At 39.0% G+C, this 22,824-nt stretch overlaps 1 protein-coding gene across 1 annotated transcript in view; it reads right to left on the bottom strand.

Annotated features, from left to right (window-relative positions):
• The window catches only part of LOC100423190 (protein CASC2-like), a 161,906-nt gene that overhangs the window by 36,831 nt on the left and 102,251 nt on the right, over nt 1-22,824 (bottom strand). The window contains exon 2 of the mRNA XM_028826909.2: nt 13,593-13,667. Within this exon, the coding sequence (XP_028682742.1) occupies nt 13,593-13,667 (75 nt within the window). The remainder of the gene's footprint in view (nt 1-13,592; nt 13,668-22,824) is intronic.

Raw genomic sequence — 22,824 nt, 5'->3', positions numbered from 1 at the left:
AGAGTGATACGATAGTACCTGCAGTGTGTCTGCGTGATTCCAATTTAGAGAATTCCTCAATTAGCTATACGTATATATTTACAAGTCTCTCTCTCTCAACCACCTATGAATTTGTGTATATTTGGATTTCATATAAGAATTCTTAGACTCCCCAGCTGAAATAAAATTTAAAATTACTATTATACAACTTAGTTTTTGTATCTCCTTTATATATTCGCCTAGATTTCATTGTCTAGGTATAATTTTTTTTTTTTTTTTTTTTTTTTTTTTTTACCGAGTCTTGTTCTGTCGCCAGGCTGGAGTGCAGTGGCGTGATCTCGGCTCACTGCAACCTCCGCCTCCCGGGTTTAAGCGATTCCCCTGCCTCAGCCTCCCAAGTAGCTGGGATTACAGGCATGCACCACCAGGTATTTTAGTAGAGAACGGAGTTTCACCATGTTGGCCAAGATGGTCTAGATCTCTGACCTCGTGATCCGCCCGCCTTGGCTTCCCAAAGTGCTGGGATTACAAGTGTGAACCATGGTGCCCAGTCTAAAATTTTTAATTGTTAAATTGTTGCCAACCTTTAGCATATTATGTTGAAATGAATATTGCTATCTATAACTCCCTGTGTATATTTCTGTTTCCTCCAGATAAATGCTGAGAAGTGGAATGGCTGACTCAACGGACAGAAACAGTTTCAGAACTTTTGGTATAGATTTTCCAGAAAATCCATGTACCAGTATTTTCCTCCAGCAATGGGCTTGCATGACTGTGATTTATGAATACTAACAGTCATGCTAATTTCCATTTTCCAGGCCCTTGCACTATGCCCTGCAGTTTATTGACATACCTCATATAGTCCTCCCAGCAACATCCTGCAAGGTTGGCAATATTTTTCCATACAAACAAGGGAGCTGAAGCTCTGAATTTCAGTTACCCAGAGTCAGAAAGTAGGAATAAGGCATGCTGGAATTTGAACTTATTTTACAGATCTCTAAAGCCTATGTTCTTTCCACTTGGCCAAGCTACTTTCCACAATGTGCTGAAAATAGGGTCGCATTTCTTGTAACTTGATGTCTCACCATGCTTAAATTTTACAAATTGCAACCTGCCCTTTACTCAGAAGAGGGCACAACCTGCTCTCTCATCCTATTTTCTTTCTTTTTCTTTATTTTTTGAGATAGAGTCTCACTATGTCACCAGGCTGGAGTGCAGTGGCACTATCTCACCTGACTGCAAACTCCGCCTCCGGGGTTCAAGCAATTTTCCTGCCTGTCTCCTGAGTAACTGGGACTACAGGCACGTGCCACCATGCACGGTCAATTTTTAGTAGAGATGGGGTTTCATCATGTTGGCCAGGATGGTCTCAATCTCTTGATCTCGTGATCCACCTGCTTTGTCTCCCAAAGTGCTGGGATTACAGGTGTAAGCCACCGCCCCCAGCCTCTCCTCCTGTTTTCTTCAATACCTGGATTGGATCCCATTCCTTAGAAGGCTGGCTAAGCCTAACACTGCCTCTCTGCCCTGACGTGTCATTCAGGAGTGTGTGAACAGGATATACATACACACACACACACACACACACACACACACACCCCGATACATCCAAGTCTAATTCAAAATCATACGATTATTTCTCTCCATTCTACCTTTGTTTTCTCTTTTTATCCACAGTGAGGACCTTGGTCCCCAAACACATCGGATTATTTACTTACATTCTCAGTCCTACAATACAATATTTTAGAATAATATTAATACTCCTTTCAAACAGCAAGCCTATTGAGTCAAGTAGAATTCCTTGCAATTCTTTTATGTCCTTAGCCTATATCCCATTAAGGGCAGACAGTCAGAGGAATATGCTCAAAGCTTACCTAGATTGATTCCTTTTATTTTCCTTCTGTGTGGTTATGTTAACAATTTCATACACAAATGAATTTGTTTCCAATTGTATTAACATTTAGAGTCCTCCCCATCCTTTCTGATTTAATTTTAAGTTTGAAAAACATAAACATGATTTAAAAGTCAAAACTATGTACTGATAGAAATCTTACTTCCTCTCTTTCCCTTCCATTATGTTTCCACCCACCTCTTGTAATTAGCCAATTGGATTTACTTCTTGCTCATGCTTCCTGCATTTCTTTTGGGGAAAAAGATCTTATTTCTCTTTCTGTCTTACACATAAATAGCACTATATATCTCTCTCTATATATCTATATATATCACTATATATATATCACTATATATATATATATTTTATCTTGCTGTTTTTTAAACTTAAAAATATATCCTGAAATTATCTATCAGTTTGTAGAAACCTTCCTTCTTCTTTAATTTTTTTAACATCTGCATACTGCTGCCCTGGGTGGCTATATCATTGTTTATTGAACCATTCCCCTATGCTTTGGCAATAAGACTATTTCCTATAATTTGCTATTATAAATCACAACTTGGAATAATTTTCTGCATAATTTTTTATATTCCTAGAAGTATATCTTCAGAGTAAATTCCTACAAGTTGGATTTCTGGGCCAGTAGGTAAATGCATATGTAGTTAGACATTGACGACTAGTAATGTATAAGAGTGTCAGTTTCCTCAAAGCTTCGTAAGAGTATGTTGTCAAATGTTTTAACATTTTGCCTATCAGATTCATAAGAAATTGTATCTCTGTGCAATTAACTGACATTTTCTTATAGTAAGTGAAATTAAATATCTTTTAATATATAAGGGTCATTTGTATATATACTTATATACATCGTGTATATGTATATGCACTTATATTTTGTGTGTGTGAATTCTCTATCTCTTTTGCCCATTTTCCTGTCAGGTTTTTTTTTTCTCTTATAGTTTTTGAGTTTTTAAAAAAATATAAGGGATATTAACTCTTTCTCTGTGATATATGTTGCAACTCTTTTATTCCAGTTTAACAATTGTGTTTTTACTTATACTCTTTTTTGACAATTTTTTAAAAATTCAATGTTTTCTTTATTACATCTGGATTTTGAGTCATAGTTGAAAAACTTCTCCCCATATCCAACTTATATAATGAAATTCACCTGTGTTTTATTCCACTACATGTATGGTTTTATGTTTTACATTTAAATTTCTCACCCATTTGGAGTTTATTTTTGTGTATGGTGTGAGGGAAAAGAAGATTTTAAATTAATTTTGAGCTGGCTGGTTGCCTGGCTTGTGATTTCTTTTAGGAGTTTCATATAAGACATGAAACACAAGTGGCATGAGGACAGCGGGTGTTAAGGTGGCAGCACGGAGAATTCTAAAGCACGGGAGGCATTGTCTTGCTGAAGGGGTGAACTGGTCCAGAGCATCACTGTTCAGAAGTCTCTGTCTCCATCAGCTCTGGCAAGGGACATGTGAGTCTAGCCAAGGACAGGTAGAGTTTCTGCAGGTGTTTGGAAAGATGGGCCAGGAGAACCAAGTAGCAGAGACAAGCAGTAGAAATCCTTCCCTCTAGCAAGGGGGTAAAAGGCAGCGACAGAAAGTCAGGGCAGGAGGAAAAACTGGGCTGGTCCTGAATGACTTCAGAGGAGAGAGAATTTCCTCAGCTGAGCTCAGACAGCCAAGAAAGAGGACCATTCATGGGAGCAGGGCCCGGTTCCTGCAAAGGGCCAAAGTGGTAAAGATTTAAGTCAGGCAGGACATGAAGAGTGTCATGGAGTGATTATAAAACCCAACAGGAAGAAGATGAGCCGGGGCCATGGTGCGCCCCCGCTGAGATAGCTGATGTTAGTCTGAGCTCTATGCTCTGGATCCAAAGTTTGGATTTCACCCAGTATATAAAGAGATCTGCGTTCTCCAAACTTGGGGGTTGGAAAAGAGAAAACTCAGCCATCTGAGGGAGTTTTATGGATAAGCCCCATGAGCATTCAAAAATGCATCGAACAGAACAAAACACAACTTACAAGGATTTAGAGAGATTTCTGACGCAGACCATGAAATCTGTCTCACAGAAACATCCATGAGTCGGGGCATTGCTCTAAAAAAGAAAGGACTAATTCTGCTAAGTGAATTATTGCTGACTACGAGACCAAAGGAAAGTTAGTGTTTAATTTTAGTTCACATAATTACTGCCACTTCGCCCGTTCTCTCCTGCCCTCTTTGTGGTTGGTTCCCCTAACACCAGGAAGCAGGGATATTTAAAAGGACATAAACGGCTGGTGGCCCAACTGGGATTCAGAAGGATCCCTGATCCTATAATCACATTTCCTATATTCACATTTTAAAAGTTGAAGGCAATATATTCTGATTGCAGATGCAGAGCCCCTGAGACGGAGATCTGACTGTATTCACTGAAAAAACTGGACCCACCAATTTTTTTGACCTGGAAGTGGACCCGCCCAGTTCAAAGCCATGTTTTCAAGGGTCACCTGTATTTTTCACATTGAAATGATGTCCATCAATGCCAGGAGTTATTGTAATAGGTTTAGTTTAATTTATGATAATGTGTTGCTAGCCCCATGAGATACTGAGATAGTTTCTTACTGTGTCTTTCCCCCACAGGTATTCATTACCAATAGTCATCCCTCAGTGTCTATGGGGAATTGGTTCCAGGACTCCCCTGCAGATACCAAAATCCACATGTGTCCAAGTTCCTGATGTGAAATGGTGTAGTGTTTGCATATCACCTATGCACATAGGTTAAGTATACTTAAAGTATGCTCCTATATACTTTAAATCATCTCTAGATAACTTATAATACCTAATACAGCATCAATGCCATGTAAATAGTTTTATACTGTGTTGTTTAGAGAATCATGAAAGAAAAAAGTCTGTACATGACACCATCTTTTTTAAAAAATATTTTTAATCTGTGGTTGGTTGAATCCACTGACACGGAACCCACAGATATGGAGGGTTAACTGTATAATTAACGTGGTCCTCTGCTGGGATAAAAATGCATGTTATTCTTAATAAATGTAACAAAAATCAGTCTTGCTATCTAACCCCAAATTGGCAACCATAAGACATAGTGCTCTTTTCAATCAGCATAGTGCTCTTTTCAATCAACTCTCCACTAACAGCTCCAGCTCCGTTTTGAACGCACTGCTCTGCGTTGCCCATCAAATGCAGGACTGGGATAACATGTTTATGGAACTGTTAAGGGATATTCCTCTATGTCCTTTATGCTTGATTCCAGTGGTTCCCAACATTTTTGGCACCAGGGACCAGTTTTGTGGAAGACAGTTTTTCCACGGACAGGAGTGGGGTGGGGGATGGTTTGGGGATGAAACTGTTGCACCTCAGACCAGGCATTAGATTCTTGTAAGGAGCATACAACCACAACCTAGATCCCTCAGATATGCATTTCACAATAGGGTTCCAGCTCCTATGGGAATGGAATGCCGTGGCTGATGTGACGGGAGGCGGAGCTCAGGTAGTAATGCTCCCTGACCTGCTGCTCACCTCTTGCTGTGTGGCCTGGTTCTTAAAGGCCAAGAACTAGTATGGGTCTGAGGCTAAGGGGTTGGGACCCCTGCTCTATCTTGATGGCAAGTCAGAGCCCTGGGCTATAATGTAGATGTGCTTTTGCTAAACAGTCCTCCCAATCAACAACTTGTCTACATTTTAAATGATTGAAATTAGAAGCGTTACTATAAATAATATGTCTGGGTTGTGCATAGAACTGCTTTTTGATGAAACTCATTACCCTATTAAGTGTTATTTGATGCAGATGTGTACTATACACTCTGTTTAAGACTGAGTACCACCATCCCATTACTGGGTATATACCCAAAGGATTATAAATCATGCTGCTATAAAGACACAGGCACACGTATGTTTATTGCGGCACTATTCACATTAGCAAAGACTTGGAATCAACCCAAATGTCCCTCAGTGACAGTCTGGATTAAGAAAATGTGGCACATATACACCATGGAATACTATGCAGCCATAAAAAAGGATGAGTTTGTGTCCTTTGTAGGGACATGGATGCAGCTGGAAACCATCATTCTCAGCAAACTATCGCAAGAACAGAAAACCAAACACCGCATGTTCTCACTCATAGGTGGGAACTGAACAATGAGATCACTTGGACTCGGGAAGGGGAACATCACACACCGGGGCCTATCATGGGGTGGGGGAGGGATTGCATTGGGGGTTATACCTGATGTAAATGACGAATTGATGGGTGCTGACGAGTTGATGGGTGCAGCACACCAACATGGCACATGTATACATATGTAACAAACCTGCACGTTATGCACATGTACCCTAGAACTTAAAGTATAAAAAAAAAAAAAAAAGACTGAGTACCAGCAAGTTTTTTTTACCAGACAATGAGAGATACGTGTCTTGCTAAATTTTCCTTCTTACCTTGGCTATCAGGAAGCTCAGAACTAGATTTAGCATTCAACTAATATATGTATTTCATTACTATCTCTAGTATAATTATTTCATCTTCTACATTTCTGATCTTGTTCAACCTTATTTTAGCTGTCTTGTTTACAGATTGCTGTAACTCAAAAACACTGAGATAAAGAAGTGTCATGGATATGCTTAGGCAGAGATTTCAGCCAGGTTGCTCCAGAAAATGGATGCTTTTTAGAACAATAAACCAGAGACAACTGGCTTCTCGAAGACTATCTCAAGCTAACCAAACTCATAAGTGACCAATAATGCTAATATAGATAATCATCTTGATAGTAATAGCTAACATTTATTGAATTTGTATTTTGTGAAATACACCTGCAAGCAGCCAAGTGTATGTTTCCTAGAACAATCGAGTTCCTCAGTCTTTTGGAGATTGTCCCAGGTTAACCCAATTTAGAAGAGACCAGCATTGAGTGCTAAAAAAAATCATAATAAGTGTCACCCACTTTGAGAAATATGCCTAGCAGCGAGCAGGCAAGACAATCGGTACAGAATAGTGGTTGGAAGCATAGGATTTGGACTTGGGTCTGAGTTCAAAACCCAGTTCTGTTACTTACTCAATGCGTGACTTTGGATAAGTTACTTCACTGTTTGTACCTGCCTCCTCAGGTGTAAAATGAAGACAATTAGATTACCCACTTCTCAGGATTGTGGGGACACAATGGTTACAAGTAATTCAACACAGGGCTGAACACAGAGGAGGGGCCTAACATGGCAGTCATGCCAATGAGTATACATGGAGGTGATGATAGCAGCTCTAAGAAAAACACCTGTGTGAAGCCAGGTCCCAAGTTGCGATCAACAGGGTAATCCATGAGCCAGGATGGATGCAAAACCAAGGGAGGTAAAATATCTTCACAAATTGTCCTCAGCTCTCCGAGCTTGAGAAACCTCCCCATTCCTGGCGAGGAATGGGGAGCTTCAGGCCAGTGAAAGAATGGAGCCTCCTAGAAACAAGTAATATTACTAGGAGGAGTGTGTCCATGATACTTCTTTATCTCAGTGTTTTTGAGTTACAACAATCTATCAACAAGACAGCTAAAATAAAGCTGAGAAAGATCACAAAGTATATAAAAGATGAAATAATTATCCCAGAGACAGTAATGAGATACATATTTTATTTATTTGTTTATTTATTATTATTTTTTGAGACAGGGTCTCACTCTGTTGCCCAGACTGCAGTGTAGTGGCACGATCTTGGCTCACTGCAGCCTCTGCCTTCCAGGCTCAAGTGATTCTTCTGCCTCAGCCTCCTGAATAGCTGGCATTACAGGCATGTGCCACTACCGCTCAGCTAATTTTTTGTATTTTTAGTAGAGATGGGGTTTCACCATATTGAACAGGCTGGTCTTGAACTCCTGACCTCAAATGATCCACCTGCTTTGGCCTCCCAAAGTGCTGGGATTACAGGCATGAGCCACCACACCCCAGTAAAGAGATACGTATTTTAGTTGCATGCTAAATCTAGTTCTGAGCTTCCTGTCGGCCAAGGTGAAAAGGAAAATGTGGAAAGACACATACCTCTCAGTGTCTGGTAAAAAGTAATTTATCAGTTCTTCAGGAGGGGCAAACTTGCCAGTATTCAATCTTAAACAGGGTGTATAGTACACATCTTTCTCAAATAGCACTTAATAGGGTAATATGTTTCATCAAAAAGCAGTTCTATGCACAATCTGGACATGTTATTTATTCCCTCCTAGGGAGGAGTGGGGAGCTTCAGGCCAGTGGACAAGGCCCATGGAGCATAGCACATGGGTTCCATCTGCCCCTGTTCCCTCTGCAGCTTTCCTTGGCTGCAACGTAAGCACAGCTACTGTCAGCACAGCCCCTGTGGACTGAGTCACTCGCCCCTCCAGGATCTGGTTTCCTTTCACAGCACAGATTTCCTCTTGTCTGGGAAAGAGGTTCAGGAATGTTGGCTCCATAACTTTTCCGCGATCACGTTCAAAGACAAGAGTGTTGTTCCATATCCTCAAGTATCATGCTTTTTTTTTCTTTCTTTTTTTTTTTTTTCGTGAAATTAAGTTTATTAAGAAAGTAAAGGAATAAAGAATGGCTACTCTATAGGCAGAGCATGGAGCAGTTTCAGGATGAAACCGTTCCACCTCAGATCAGGCATTAGATTCTTCTTGTAAGGAGCGCACAACCTAGATCCTTCGGATGCGCATTTCACAATAGGGTTCCAGCTCCTATGAGAATCAAATGCCATGGCTGATCTGACAGGAGGTGGAGATCCCCAGAGTAGCCCCATGCCATATTTTAAAAAGACATTATTATTTTATTATTTTATTTTTACTTTCTAAGATGAAGTCTTACTCTTTCGCCTGGGCTGGAGTATAGTGGTACGATCTCCACTCACTGCAACCTCTGTTCCCCGGGTTCAAGAGATTCTCCTGCCTCAGCCTCCTGAGTAGCTGGGATTACAGGCATGCACCACCACGCCTGGCTAATTTTTGCATTTTTAGTAGAGACGGGGTTTCATCATGTTGGCCAGGCTGGTTTTGAACTCCTGACCTCAGATGATCCATTCGCCTTGGCCTTGCAAAGTGCTAGGATTACAGGCATGAGCCACCTTGCTCAGCCAGAAGATCACATTAAAAATCATTTTGATTTTATCCATTTAATGTCAATAAATAAACCTCCCTCCAACCAGTGTTTGTGTCATCTTGTCTTTGCATTCTGTACAATCAGGTGCCTACGTATTTCTTGTTTTTTACTGTATATTATGTTGCTTCATATTTTTTCTTTTCACACTTGGAAATGGGCAGAGTGTTATTATTTTGAAATCCCCAATCAATGGTATTTGTAAAAGCCTATATCAAAAGCTTCTAAACAATGAGTGCCTTTGCCAAGGGAAAAAATAATTTTATTCATTTTAAAGCCTATGTACCTACTTGATGGTGGGAAAACGCAGAAGAAAGAGCAGCTGGTTTTAAAATAATAACAACAGCGATGACATCCACAGTAATACTGTGTGATTTGTCTTTGCAAATCTAAGAGGAAAAGCCAAACTCCAAGAAACCATTTGGTTTGGTGCGGAAATAAGTCATAGGTTAATTTCTCCTTTCAGTGAAATACTATTCAAACTAAGTATTTATATTCTTCCCTTCACCAAAATGCAATTGAAAATGAACGTGAATCTTGTGGTAATTTAAGCATTGCATATTGTCTAGTTGACAGAGTCATTTATAAAAGTTCGGATATTTTATACCCCATCAGGGCTTAATTAGGGTTTATAAAGATCACTGGCAGTTGAAACAGAAATATTGTATTCTTCCTTTCCCCGATGACTCTCCCTTGTTCTTTTATGAGGGCCTTTAAAACTCATTTAAGTCTTGCAGAAGTTAATCAGAAAGATAGATACTAGCCATTCTCCAGGGGCGTCTACTCCTCTGAGTTCTCCCCCTTTCCCCCAAATGCCTTGGGCCGCCATAAGCACAGTTAGTTCCAAATTCTGTCCCTTCTCCTAATAAAGTTTTGAAAGGAAATTTTCTCAAACAAGAAGGTGATAGAAAAGGCACACAAAGCTCAAGACATCTGCGCTCAGATAATTTTAGCTGACTTAGGCCAAAGGATGAAAAAGTGAACTGATTGGTAACTCCACACAGCGGAAAATGCTGACACATGGTATCTCTGCACAGGAGATATTAACACTCTGACTGCGAGGGTGCAAAATTGAACAGATGGCACCTCTAAATGCAAGACTCATATAATCTATTTCCACTAGTGTTTTTTGTAAACTTTTATTTTAAATTTGGTTCTAAGAACAACAACAAAAAAAGGTAGGGGGTGTTAATGGCACCATCCAGGGACAAACTTACAGCAGCTTCTCTTTAAGAGCTCAATTAATGCGCCTCTAATTTAGTCTGTGATTCTCATCCTCTTCCTGTTCTTAAGTTTTCCTGGGAACCAGCGAAGATAAGACTTCGAGGGAACTAGGCTGTCTGGCCAGATAATAACTCTACTAAGGGTTGTACTAAAACAGGACCTCTGAGGCACTTTACATCAAAATAAAAACCCGAATCATTCTCACTCTGGCCTGTCTGCCTTACCGCCTCTGCCTATCTGCATTGAGCATTTTATTGAGCTGCAACTATGGGTAAAAGGTGTGCAAAAATCTTACCATGGACTGTTTATTTTTTAAAGATAATGGGTTGACCAAGGCATAGTTTAACTGTCAAAGCAAACTGTCAAAACATATTCATTTTAAGTTTAGCTGTTAAGTCTTGGGTGAGACTATAAAATGAGAATATTTTAGAGTGTCTAGAACCTACAAATTCCATCCCTCTGGTTATATAATACAATTATTTAATAGTTGTTTTTGTCATGTTGCTCACAGAACAGGTATTTGGGGAGCTGCATTTTTATCTTGATATGTGTACATGTCTAATCTTCTCAACCAAACCTTAAGAGCCCTCGGAGCAGTATAGATCTTATACTGCCTTGCATTCCCACTTCACCAGTTACAAAGATTGTATTAAGCACTCACTAAATGCATGTCAACTGAGCTCTCTAGCCAAGTTTAAAATGAGAGTGGAAAGATCACAATCAGATAATATACAAATATAAAAACTGTTCAGGAAAGTGAGTGCTGAACAAAATCACTTTGTTAAAAAACAAAACAAAAAACAAAGAAAGAACCAGCTCATACTCAGTAAACTCTGGGTCTCTTCCTGTTGGTACATTTGAGTATCAGCTACAAGAACATCATCATTTCTACAGAAGAACTGGGTGACCCCATAGGAGTTCAGATGCACACATCACCATCACTTCTCTGCCCGTGCTGGCCACAGACAAGCATGGCATCATTCTGACCCTCAGGTGGAAGGCACAGAAACTGGCACTAGATAATTTAATGATTACCTTGCAAAGAGTATTGGGCAAATCATAGTATCTCTGGGAGACCCAGAAAATGTGGCTGGAGGTCAGGCAGCCAACAACAAGCAACAGATGATGCTGCAGAACTTGTCTGGTAGACACTGATGTGGCTGTCACAAGGCACAGATGCTATAATTTGCACCACATTGCCTCCACTGCCAGTACTAGATGTTAGATGCCACCCCCAGAACTGCTGCCACGACCACCTCTAGAGGTTAGATGCAGCTGTTGTTGCTGTTTCCAAATTCTAGCCCCTGGGTAGAACCTGCTTCTTTGCCACACCAGCTTTTGTTTGTTTGTTTTGAGATGGGGTCTTGCTCTGTAGCCCAGGCTAGAGTGCAGCATGGCACGATCATAGCTGACCACAGCCTCGACCACCCAGGCTCAAGCCATCCTCCTGCTTCAGCTTCCTGAGTAGCTGGGACCATAGGTGCATGCCACCATGCTGGGCTATTTATTATTGTTGTTATTATTATTTGTAGAGATGAGTTCTCGCTATGTGTCCCAGGATGGTCTTGAGCTCCTGGGCTCAAGGAATTCTCCCACCTTGGGCTCCCAAACTACAGGGATTACAGGTGTGAGCCACCACACCAGGCCCTCTACCAGCGTTTGATTGGAGACTGAGGGCTCCCTCTAGTCCTGTTGGTGGAGATTAAGCCAAACGTTGTGCCCTAAGTGCAAGGGAAGCAGGCAAACCAGTCTCTAGCATTTTTGGCCTCTATAAAAGGAAGAAAGCTGTGTGTCATTCGGGGCATGCCTGCTTAAAGCGATGCTATTTTTCAGGGAGAGGAAGAGGCTCAAATGCTGTGTAGAAAAAATAATGATAAATGTTCACTGCACTCACCATTTCATTAAATCTGGGGTTCTCTGCAGGGCTGACTTTGTTCTCCAACAATCCGTCGCTGTTAGCCACCATTCATTCCCTCACTATCCTGATGCTTTGTAATATCTGCTTACCTACCTATGCACTCATTAGCCTGTAAGCTCTCTGAGGGCAACAACCCTGTCCCTTCACTGCTGTATTCTCAAAGACACAGGGTTAATAAATATTCCACTGATACACAAAAGTTTGCGTCCTTGAAAGCTGGGCTCTAGGCAAGTTACAAAGAAGGGGCGTTGGGCAGTGGGAACAACACTAGTCTGTTAAACTTTTAAAGCACCGGCTTCAGAGTACCTGTGAACCCTACACAAGGAACCCTACACAAATGTTTGTGCGTATGTGTATACATGCATTTCTCTGTGGAGAGAATCCATTGTTCACACCATTTTCTCAGAGGAAACAAGGGCCCCTAATATAGACAGCATCTATTTATGTTTGATACATGCTTAAAGGAATACAGGCTTGCTATGAATACTTTGAAAATACAGCAAAATCTCACTGTAGGGTGTTTCTGTGGAACACAGCAGCAATGTTCCTTTTTTTATTTACATTTTTAGAGAGATAAAAATGTCAGTATACACACATATTTATCAAAGCATAAAAATGTGGAGTCAATAGAAGAAAAACAGCTTAAAACAAAAGTTTGGATTCGACTTCCACTGTTAGCTGTGTATATTGGATAACTGGTCAACCTCTCTGAACCTTGCCTTCTTTGTGGATAGATTAGGGGTGATTCTTACTTCTGAATATTGCTGGACAGATTAAATGAGATGGTTTGAGTAAGTGTTTGGCAACGAGCTGGAGCTCAACACACAATATGTTTTCTCTTTCTGTCCAAAATTTCTAACAGCTAGACAGACAAGATTTCTAAGTTAAATTTACTCCAGCCTTAGAAAGATTTTACTGTATTGTTCTCTGTCTCTGATTTCAGTACTTGGAGATTTGACGTTGGGATTCAATTCTCCACTCTCAGTGAGGCCAAAGGAACAGAGTGGCATGTCTATTGACAGAGGAAGGAGTGTGATTTGTCTTATGGCATCACTGAGATGTTGGCTACTGAAGGTCCTTAGAAAGTGAGTGTCCCTGGGGCTCCTGGCTGAATGCTAGCAAAGAAACAACCTGGGCAGATTTGAAACACAAACTAGAAGGGCCAGTGGGTGAAGCACTCTCCCCACCCTGCTTCAGAGCAGAGGATCCTCAAATTCTCTCTTCCAGAGAGGTCCCTCCCATCCATTCTTGTAGCTTGCCATGCTGCCTTTGAAGCTCTAGAGTGAGCTTGAGATTCCCCAGAAAGAAGCTTCCCTTTGCTGGATGGTACCTATTGGAAAATCCCATCCTATCTGTTTGTTCCTCCTTAATGGAATCCAGTGCTCAAGAAAAGAGGACTACAACCAGGAAACCTGGGTCTTCCTCTTGCTTGAGGCAGACCTCTCAAGTGTGGAAAGATTCCAAGGTCACTTACCTGTCACAGGGACTCACCCATCGCCTGAATTCTGCCTTGAAGGGCCAGTATCTGTGTCCCGCCAACCAAAAAGTCCTGGGTACAAAGTGGAAAGGAGAGTTTTGTGCTATGTATAAGTCATCAGAAAAAAACCTATGAAGGCAGGATTATTTATATGAACTAAAGAGATTAGGTTTTGAATTATTAAATTTGTTCATGTAACAGTTCTTAGGAAGTGATCCAAAACATAGCATACATATTGTGATACAAGTGAGATGATCTGGAAGAGGGTTTTAGATGTTATTTTTCATCTTCAAAGAAAAAGCTACATTTCAAAATGTCTTTGAAGAATACTTATCGTGGTTTTAAAAATCGGAGGATTTTTAGAGTTGGGAAGGTCCCTAATGCTTATCAACTTCAATGTCCCTCCCCTCCTATATATCTCCTCCACCTTATGATGCCTGAGTTTCTCCTATGCACTCCGTCACTCTTCAAGCCAGTCAAGGAACAAGCATCATTGTCTCTGTTTAAGAGTGTTTTTGAAAAGTAGAATCTTAGGCCACACCTTAGACCTACTGACTGATAATCGGCATTCAGTCAGGTCCCTAGGTAATTCATACGTACATGAGAGCTAAAGCAGCATTCATCTACAGCGCTGCTTCTCAGCCTTAATCATACATTTGAATCACCAGAGAAGCTTTCAGAAACTATTGTTATGAGCCCACCTTCAGTGATTATGGGTTAATCACTATAGGATGCACCCTGAGCAAGGGGAGTTTTATTTATTTATTTATTTATTGTTTTATTTATTGTTTTATTTATTATTTCAGATTCAGGGGTACACGTGCAGATTTATTACATGGGTATATTGTGTGATGCCAAGGTTTGGGCTCCTAATGATCCTGTTGCCCAAGTAGCAAACCCAGTACCCAATAGGTAGTTTTTCAACCCCTGCCCTCTTTCCACCCTCTCTCCTTTTGGAGTCTCCGGTTGCTCTTGTTCCCATCTGTGTGACCATGTGTATACCCAATGCTTAGCTCCCATTTATCAATGAAAATATGAAGTATTTGGTTTTCTGTTTCTGAGTTAATTTGCTTAGGATAATGGGCTCTGGCTGCCTGCATGTTACTGCAAAGAACATACTTTCATTCTTTTTTATGGTTGCGTAGTATTCCATGCTGTAGATACAGTACATTTTCTTTACCACCACTGATGGGCCTCTGGGCTGATTCCATGCCTTTGCTATTGTGAATGGTGCGTCAATAAACATATGAGTGCAGGTCTTTTTAGAACAATTTATTTTCCTTTGGGTATATACCCAGTAATGGGATTGCTGAATCAAATGGTAATTCTTAGTTCTTTGTGAAATCTCCAAACTGCTTTTCACAGGGGCTGAGCTAATTTGCATTCCCACCAACAGTGTATAATCATTCCCTTTTCTCCACAACCTCACCAACATCTGTTATTTTCTGACTTTTTAGTAATAGCTATTCTTGCTGGTGTGAGATGGTATCTTATTGTGGTTTTGGTTTTCATTTATCTGATGATTAGTGTTTTAAGCATTTCTTCATATATGTGTTGCCTGCTCATATGTCTTCTTTTGAGAAGTAGCTATTCATGTCATTTGCCTACTTTTAATGAGTTTTTTTTTCTTGTGGATTTAAGATCCTTATAGAGTCTGGATATTACACCTTTGTCAGATGCATAGTTGCAAATATTTTCTCCTATTCTGTAGGTTGTTGGTTCACTACATTGATTATTTCATTTGCTGTGCAGAAGCTCTTTATTTTAAGTAAGTCCCATTTGTCTATTTTTTATTTTGTTGCATTTGCTTTTGGGGTTATCATAAATTCTTTGCCCAGGCCAATGTCTAGATGAGTATTTCATAGGTTTACTTCTAGGATTATTATGACTTGAGGTCTTACATTTAAGTCTTTAACCCATCTTGAGTTAATTCTTGTATATGGTGAGAGGTAAGGGTCCAGTTTCATTCTTCTTCATATGGTTAGCCAGTTTTCTCAGCACCATTTATTAAAAAGGGTATTATCCTTTCCCCGTTGTTTATTTTTGCTAACTTTGTCAAAGATAAGTTGGTTGTAGTTGTGCGGCTTTACTTATGGGTTCTCTACTTTGTTCCATTGGTCTATATGTCTATTTTTGTATCAGTACCATGCTGTTTTGGTTACTGTAGCCTTGTGGCATAATTTGAAGTCAGGCAATGTGATGCCTCCAGCTTTGTTCTTTTTGCTTAGAATTGCCTTCATCTCTTCAGGCTCTTTTTTGGTTCCATATGAATTTTAGAATAATTTTTTTTCTAATTCTCTGAAAAATGGCATTGGTAATTTGACAGGAAAAACATTGAATCTGTAGATTGCTTTGGGCAGTATGAACATTTTAATAATATTTATTCTCCCAACCCTAGAGCAGGGAATGCTTTTCCATTTGTGTTGTCTATGATTTCTTTCAATAGTCTCTTATAGTTCTCCCCATAGTCATGTTTAACGTCCTTGATTAGATGTATTTCTAGGTACTTTTTTTGTGTGGCTATTGTTAATGGGATTGAGTTCTTGATTTGGTTCTCAGCTTGAATGCTATTGGTGTATAGAAATCCTACTGACTTTTATACATTCATCGTATATCCTAAGACTTTGTTGAAGTCATTTATCAGGTCGAGGAGTCTTCTGAGAAAATCTTTTGGGTTTTCTAGGTATAGGATCATATCGTCAGTGAAGAGAAATAATCTGACTTTCCCATTTCCTATTTGGATGCCTTTTATTTCTTTCTCTTCCCTGATTTTTCTGACTAGGACTTCTAGTACTATGTTGAATAGGAATGATGAGAGTGGACATCTTGTCTTATTCCAGCTTTTAGAGGGGAATGCTTCCAGCTTTTGCCTATTCAGTATGATTTTGGCTGTGGGTTTATCATAAATGGCTCTTACAATTTTGAGGTATGTTTCTTTGATGCCTAGTTTGCTGAGTTCTTTTTTATCATTAAGAAACATTGGATTTTATCAAATGCTTTTTCTGCTTCTATTGACATGATCACAAGATTTTTGTTTTTAATTCTGTTTATGTGGTAAAGCACATTTATTAATTTGCATATGGGGAGCCATGTTTGCATTCCAGGAATAAAGCTCACTTTATCATGGTGGATTAACTTTTTGATGTGCTGCTGGATTCAGTTTGCTAGCATTTTGTTGTGAACTTTTGCAGCTATGTTCATCAGTGATACTGGCCTGTAGTTTCCTTTTTTTGTTGTGTCTTTGCCAGATTTTGGTATCAGGGTGATACTGGTTTTGTAGAATATTGTAGGAAGGAATGCCTTTCTCCTCAATTTTTTGAAATAATTTCAATAGCACTAGTACCAGCTCTTCTTTGCATGTCTGGTAGAATTTGGCCATAAATCCATCCGATTAAAGGCTTTTTTTTTTTTTTTGGTTGGTAGGTTTTTTAAAAAAATACTGACTCAATTTCATTACTCGTTATTGGCCTGTTCAGGTTTTACATTTCTTCCTAGCCCAATCTTGGGAGATTGTGTATTTCCAGGAATTTATCCAGTTCCTCTAGATTTTCTAGTTTGTTTGCATAGAGACGCTGGTAGTAGTGTCTGAGGGTATTTTATATTCCTGTGGGACTGGTTGTAATATCACCTGTGTCATTTCTGACTGTGATTATTTGGATCTCTTCCTTTTTTCTTTGTTAATGTAGCTAGTAGTCTCTCAATTTTGTTTTTTCTTTCAAAAAAGCAAATTTTCATTTTGTTCAACTTTTGTGTGATTGTCTTGAGACTCATTTTCACTTAGTTCTTCTCTGATTTTAGTTATTTCTTTTCTTTTGCTAGCTTTGGGAGTAATTTGTTCTTGTTTTAATAGCTCCTTTAGGTGTGAAATTAGGTGGTTAATTTGAGATTGTTCTATCTTCTTTATGTAAGCATTTAGCACTATAAACTGTTAACACTGTTTTTGCTGCATCCCAGAGATTTTGGTATGTTGTGTCTCTATTTTCACTTGTTTAAAATATTTTTTGATATCTGTCTTAATTTCATTGTTTACCTGAAAGTCATTCAGGAGCAGGTTGTTTAGTTTCCATGTATTTGTGTGGTTTTGATACTCTTGGTATTTATTTCCATTTTTATTGCACTGTGGTCCAAGATGAAAGCAAGGGGAGTTTCAAATGCTTCCCAGGGGATTCTAATATGCAACAAAATTTGAGAGCCTTTGCTTCTTTAGCATATCCAACAAGTGGTTGCCCCGACTTTTAAAAAATATATTCAGAGACTGTCAAAGCCACCTATCCCATTGTAATTGCAAAGTGCCACTTGATGCTAAATTTGAAAACCTGCCTCTATGTAATGTGTACACTCCTGGTGTAGTTTCTGTCCTTGGAAGTCTTACAGAAAATGCCAAATCCCTGCTGAGGTGTCTAACTCATCTGGCTTGCTCAGGATCTTCTTGACTTTAGCACTCAAGATCCCATGTCCTAGAAAACCCCTCAGTCCTGGGCAAACTGAGATAGTTAGGATAATGTCACCCTTCCAGGTATTTTCTTCCATAGGTTAAATATAAATGTTTTTCTTCATTGCATTCACTGTTCCTTAAATTTCTAGGGAAACACCTAGATCTGTTGTCCTGCAATACTGGGTCTATCAACACAACCTAGAATGGCATTGAACCCTTAGCTTACAAGGTCAGAAAGGAATTATTATCACAAAATAAACTGGCCTTTGCAGAGCTTCCTTTTTAAAACATTGATTTTAGGAGATCCTTCTTTGAAAATTAACTACTATCCACTGGGCATGGTGGCTCATGCCTGTAATCCCAGCACTTTGGGAGGCAGAGGAGAGCAGATCATTTGAGGTCAGGAGTTCAAGACCAGCCTGGACAACATGGTGAAACCCCGTCTCTACTAAAAATACAAAATTAGCTGGGTGTGGTGGTGCGTACCTGTAATTCCAGCTACTCGGGAGGCTGAGACAGGAGAATCACTTGAATCTGGGAGGCAGAGGCTGCAGTGAGCCAAGATTGTGCCACTACACTAAAGCCTGGGCAAAAAGAGCAAAATTCTGCCAAAAAGAAAAAGAAAGAAAGAGAGAGAGAGAGAAAGAAAGGAAGAAAGAAAGAAAATTAACTATTATCAAATCTTTTTCCTATAATATGTTTGTGTTATTTTCACAAATTTTAGGTGCCAAATTCTATGCATATTCATCATTTTGTTTCCCTGTCATCTTCCAATGCAATCATTGGCCATAATTAAATTACCAAGAAAGCACAATAAACTATAAAATGAACTTTTGAAACTAAAAATAATCAACTGCAGAAGTCTTCAAGGTAATTATTTTAGTATAAATTAATTTTTAAAATAATCCTAATAAAGGTGTTTATTGCAGTGTTGGTTGAGATTGTGAAGAAAACTGGAAATAATGCAAATGTACAATAGTAAGGGATAAGTAAGTTATGGACTAGTCACTTGATAAAATGTTAGTCTATTAAAAATATGATTATAATGACTATGTAGCCACATAGAAATAATATTAAACAAAGCAAAACTAAATTAAATAAAGCAAAATTCATTCTTGATTACATGTATTAAAATCACAATTTCATATGGATGGAGATTGAAAGGAAACATTTTACGCCATATCACAGAGGGTGGTACAAGTGTTGCTGACTTTATCCTTTTTTTAAATTAGGTTTCTGTTAATGTTGTCAAACTAACATAGTGACAGAGAGGGAGGCTCTCAAAAAAAGTATATTTGGGAATATGCAAGGAATAGTAATTTTGCAATTTTGAGACATGTATGTTATGGTGGATCATTGGCATATATGGAGAGGTTGGAGAAAGAGGAAACTTCTAAAGGCAAAGAGAAGAAATCCACATAAGCTGCTTTGAAGCAAAGTTTATTGGTCACAGAAGCTCATTGCTGGAGTTGGTATTAGCTCATTGGTAGATAGTAGGGCAGCTTATCTGGAATGCTATAATCTTGAGGAATTTATGGTGGTCAGTTATGTCACATGGTACATATAGGGCATGCAGGACATGTGGGGTTTGTGGAATGTGCAGGGATTTGTTGTGATAAGGAAAGTCTCAGGCATGCGTGTGAGGTGTGTGAACTGGGGTTATGAATTGGGGTATGAGCCACATCAATGTTAAAGGAGAGCAGATGGGAATCTAGGCAGCCCCACTTCGGGCTCTAAGCATCAAGCAGAGCCCCTCGCTGGGCAGGATCCTTCTTTCATGCTCACTTAACTCCATTTTGTTAGGGTTTTGACATAAGTGACTTCATTTTGGTACTGGCAACTTCCACAATATTATTAGTATGAGGAAAAAAATGTATGCTCTCAAGCTTCAGTAATTATTTTTAATTCATTTGATCTTGTTTAGTGCAACATTTCTATCCATGAAAGATGGCAGAGGAGAGTGGTTGTGAGCATGCACTTAATAGCTAACACCAGCATCTCTGTCTCTCAGCTTCCTCTTCTGGGAAATGGGGAAAATACAAGCTACCTCCTAGTGTTGTGTTATACTATGTGTACACCTACCCACACACACACCTACACACACAGTATCCCTATTCTGAAAATTCAAAATTTGAAATGCTCCTAACTCAAAACCTTTTGAGCACCAACATAATGCTCAAAGGAAATGCTTACCAGAGCATTTTTGGATTTCAGATTAGGGATGCTCAGCTGCTAAGTGTAATGCAAATATTCCCAAATCTAAAACAATCCAAAATCTGAAATACATCAAGTCCCGAATATTTTGGATAAGGGACACTCAACTTGTGTATCTATCTAACTGTAATAGTAGAGTAGATATAGATATATAGATATAGCTATTGAAAAATGTAGAGAGTGTGCATGATTGACTTCTCAGTGTGTCTATTGGTGTGTGAGTCTCTATGTGTATGAATGTGCACACACACCTGTCTAAAGTTATCCATGCATTTGTGGATGGGAACTGAGAATCATCTACCAAATCCTTTCCTTTTACCAAGGAGGACATTGTGGCCCCGAACTGGGGTGTGATCTACATCAGATCATAGCATTAAAGCTGAGCAAATGGGAATCTGGGCAGCCCCACTCCTGACCCTGAGCACCAAGCAGGGCTCATCACTGGACAGCGACCTAGTGGTTGGGAGGGTAGGCTCCACACTGAGGTGGCCCAGCCTTGAGTCTTGGCTTTTCTGCTCCAAGCAGGTGGCTAAGCCTCGCTACCACTCCTTCTCTTCACATGAGGACTGAGAACAAGAATGCCCATCTCATACTTACTGTGAATATAAAAAATGAGATGATGCATAGTGCCTAACAGATAATGACAGCCAATGAATGTCTGTCATGATCAGAAATTTTCCAAGGGTATCCAACCCAACAATGTTTTATCAACTAGAGAAAAAGCAAAAAAAAGTATAGATTGTCCTTATGTTTAATCTCAAAGAAATGAAGAGCAGTAACACTTATTAAATGCCTCTTAATGTGTACAGAACTTTACATGAGCAATCTCAGTTAATTCCTAAAACTACAAAAGGTACAGTAGTAGGCTAGGCAGGTACAGTATTATTATTCTCGTTTTATAGATGAGGAAAATGAGTCTAAGAAAAATTAACTTTTCAATGAAAATGCATAATAGAAGACATAAAAGTAGTTAATGAACATGTAATTAAACCTACTAATAATCAATGAGATGTATATAAATTACCAATGAGATAATACTTTTCATGCACCTATTTTTTTCTTATCATTTTTGAATAAGATTACTCCAGCTTGTGTGTTTGGAGTGAAGTGATGGTAAGAATGTAATCTTGTACAACCTCTCTGGACAGCAATTTGGCAAGGTGATTTATGAGCTTGAAATTCATGTTCATACCGTTTGGCACACTATTTGAACATATTAAAATCTATTTTAAGGAAATCATCCAAAATGTAAATAAAGATTGATGCAAAAAGATGTTCATCACAGTGTTATTTATAATAGCAAAAAAAGAAACCATGTAAATGGCCAATATCAGACTAAGGTTAAATATATTACTCACAATGTACAATTATATTAATACAACTGTTAAATATGATGTTTATGAAGGCCTGGAAAATGCTGATATAATGACATTAAGTGGAAAGCAAAGTACAAAATTATAAATGCAGTGTTACCTCAATCATATTTTAAAAATCAGGGAAAATTGAATGATAATATACTTACATATTATAGTTATTAAACTGAGTGATTCCTTTCTTTCTGCTTCACACTTTTCTTTATCTTTATTCATTTAATGTGTAGTAATTTAGAATTAGAAAAGGTGAAATGAATATTGTCTAACACAACACATAATGCAGGACAGAGCCTAGATGTAAAGCAGCCCATCAGACTCTGAAGTTACATTTATTCTACCTCATCAGGGGCCACAAACTCAGAAGTTACATAGCCCGTCAAGTAAGGTTAGTGAGCCAAGAGAGTAGGGTATCAGTACGACAGAAACAGATATTTTTCTCTCTGAGTAGCAAATTTGGGGTACTAATATCTTTTCCCAGAATGACACTTTACAGGTTATATTATGTAATGTATAAGCAAAGTTAGAACAAGGTCGAGTTCTGTACATCTAGAAAGATGCTTGGTAAAATTCTAGGGGAAAAAAGTGAACATTCTTGCAAAACTGTTCACAAGACTATAATTCAAATGCCTAACCAAGCATAAAAATGTTATTCTCCCGGGAAAATCTCACCTTCTACTTAGGCACCTGTTTTCCCAATTTTTGTTTTGAGTTTTAATTAGTTAGAATGGATTCCTTTCCCCCAGTGTGTAACAGCGAGGACCTAATGGGTAGACAGCTTTTTCTGTAACAGGAGAATGTCTTTGTCTATTTTCCATAGTAAATCTCAATTTGCTGGCAGAGCACTTAGAAACATTTTGTACACTGCAATGTTTAGGTGTTCTCCAAGATTAATTGTTTGCTAATATCCCAAATTACCCTCTGTAGGTACAGCGGTTGTTTTTCTTCCTTTGGCATGGTCCTTTTATTTTGACAAGAATGTGACAAAGGATTAATTGGACCCATTTATTCTTCAAATGTTTGACTCTCAGGGAATTTGCTGGTTCTACTTCTAATCAAGAGCTAAACTGGCAAGTGGGTAGTTAGCAAAGTTGGCTGCACATCTGCAAATATCAAATGTCTGTGAACAAGACTAAGAACTCTCTCTCTCCTTTCTGGTCAGATGGTTTCATTTAAGATCCAAAGGGTCAAGGGTCACAGCATGACCTCA

The sequence above is a fragment of the Macaca mulatta genome, chromosome 9 (assembly GCF_049350105.2).
Source record: "Macaca mulatta isolate MMU2019108-1 chromosome 9, T2T-MMU8v2.0, whole genome shotgun sequence".
In the NCBI taxonomy this organism is placed as follows: domain Eukaryota; kingdom Metazoa; phylum Chordata; class Mammalia; order Primates; family Cercopithecidae; genus Macaca; species Macaca mulatta.
This window is presented reverse-complemented; position numbering and strand designations above follow the sequence as displayed.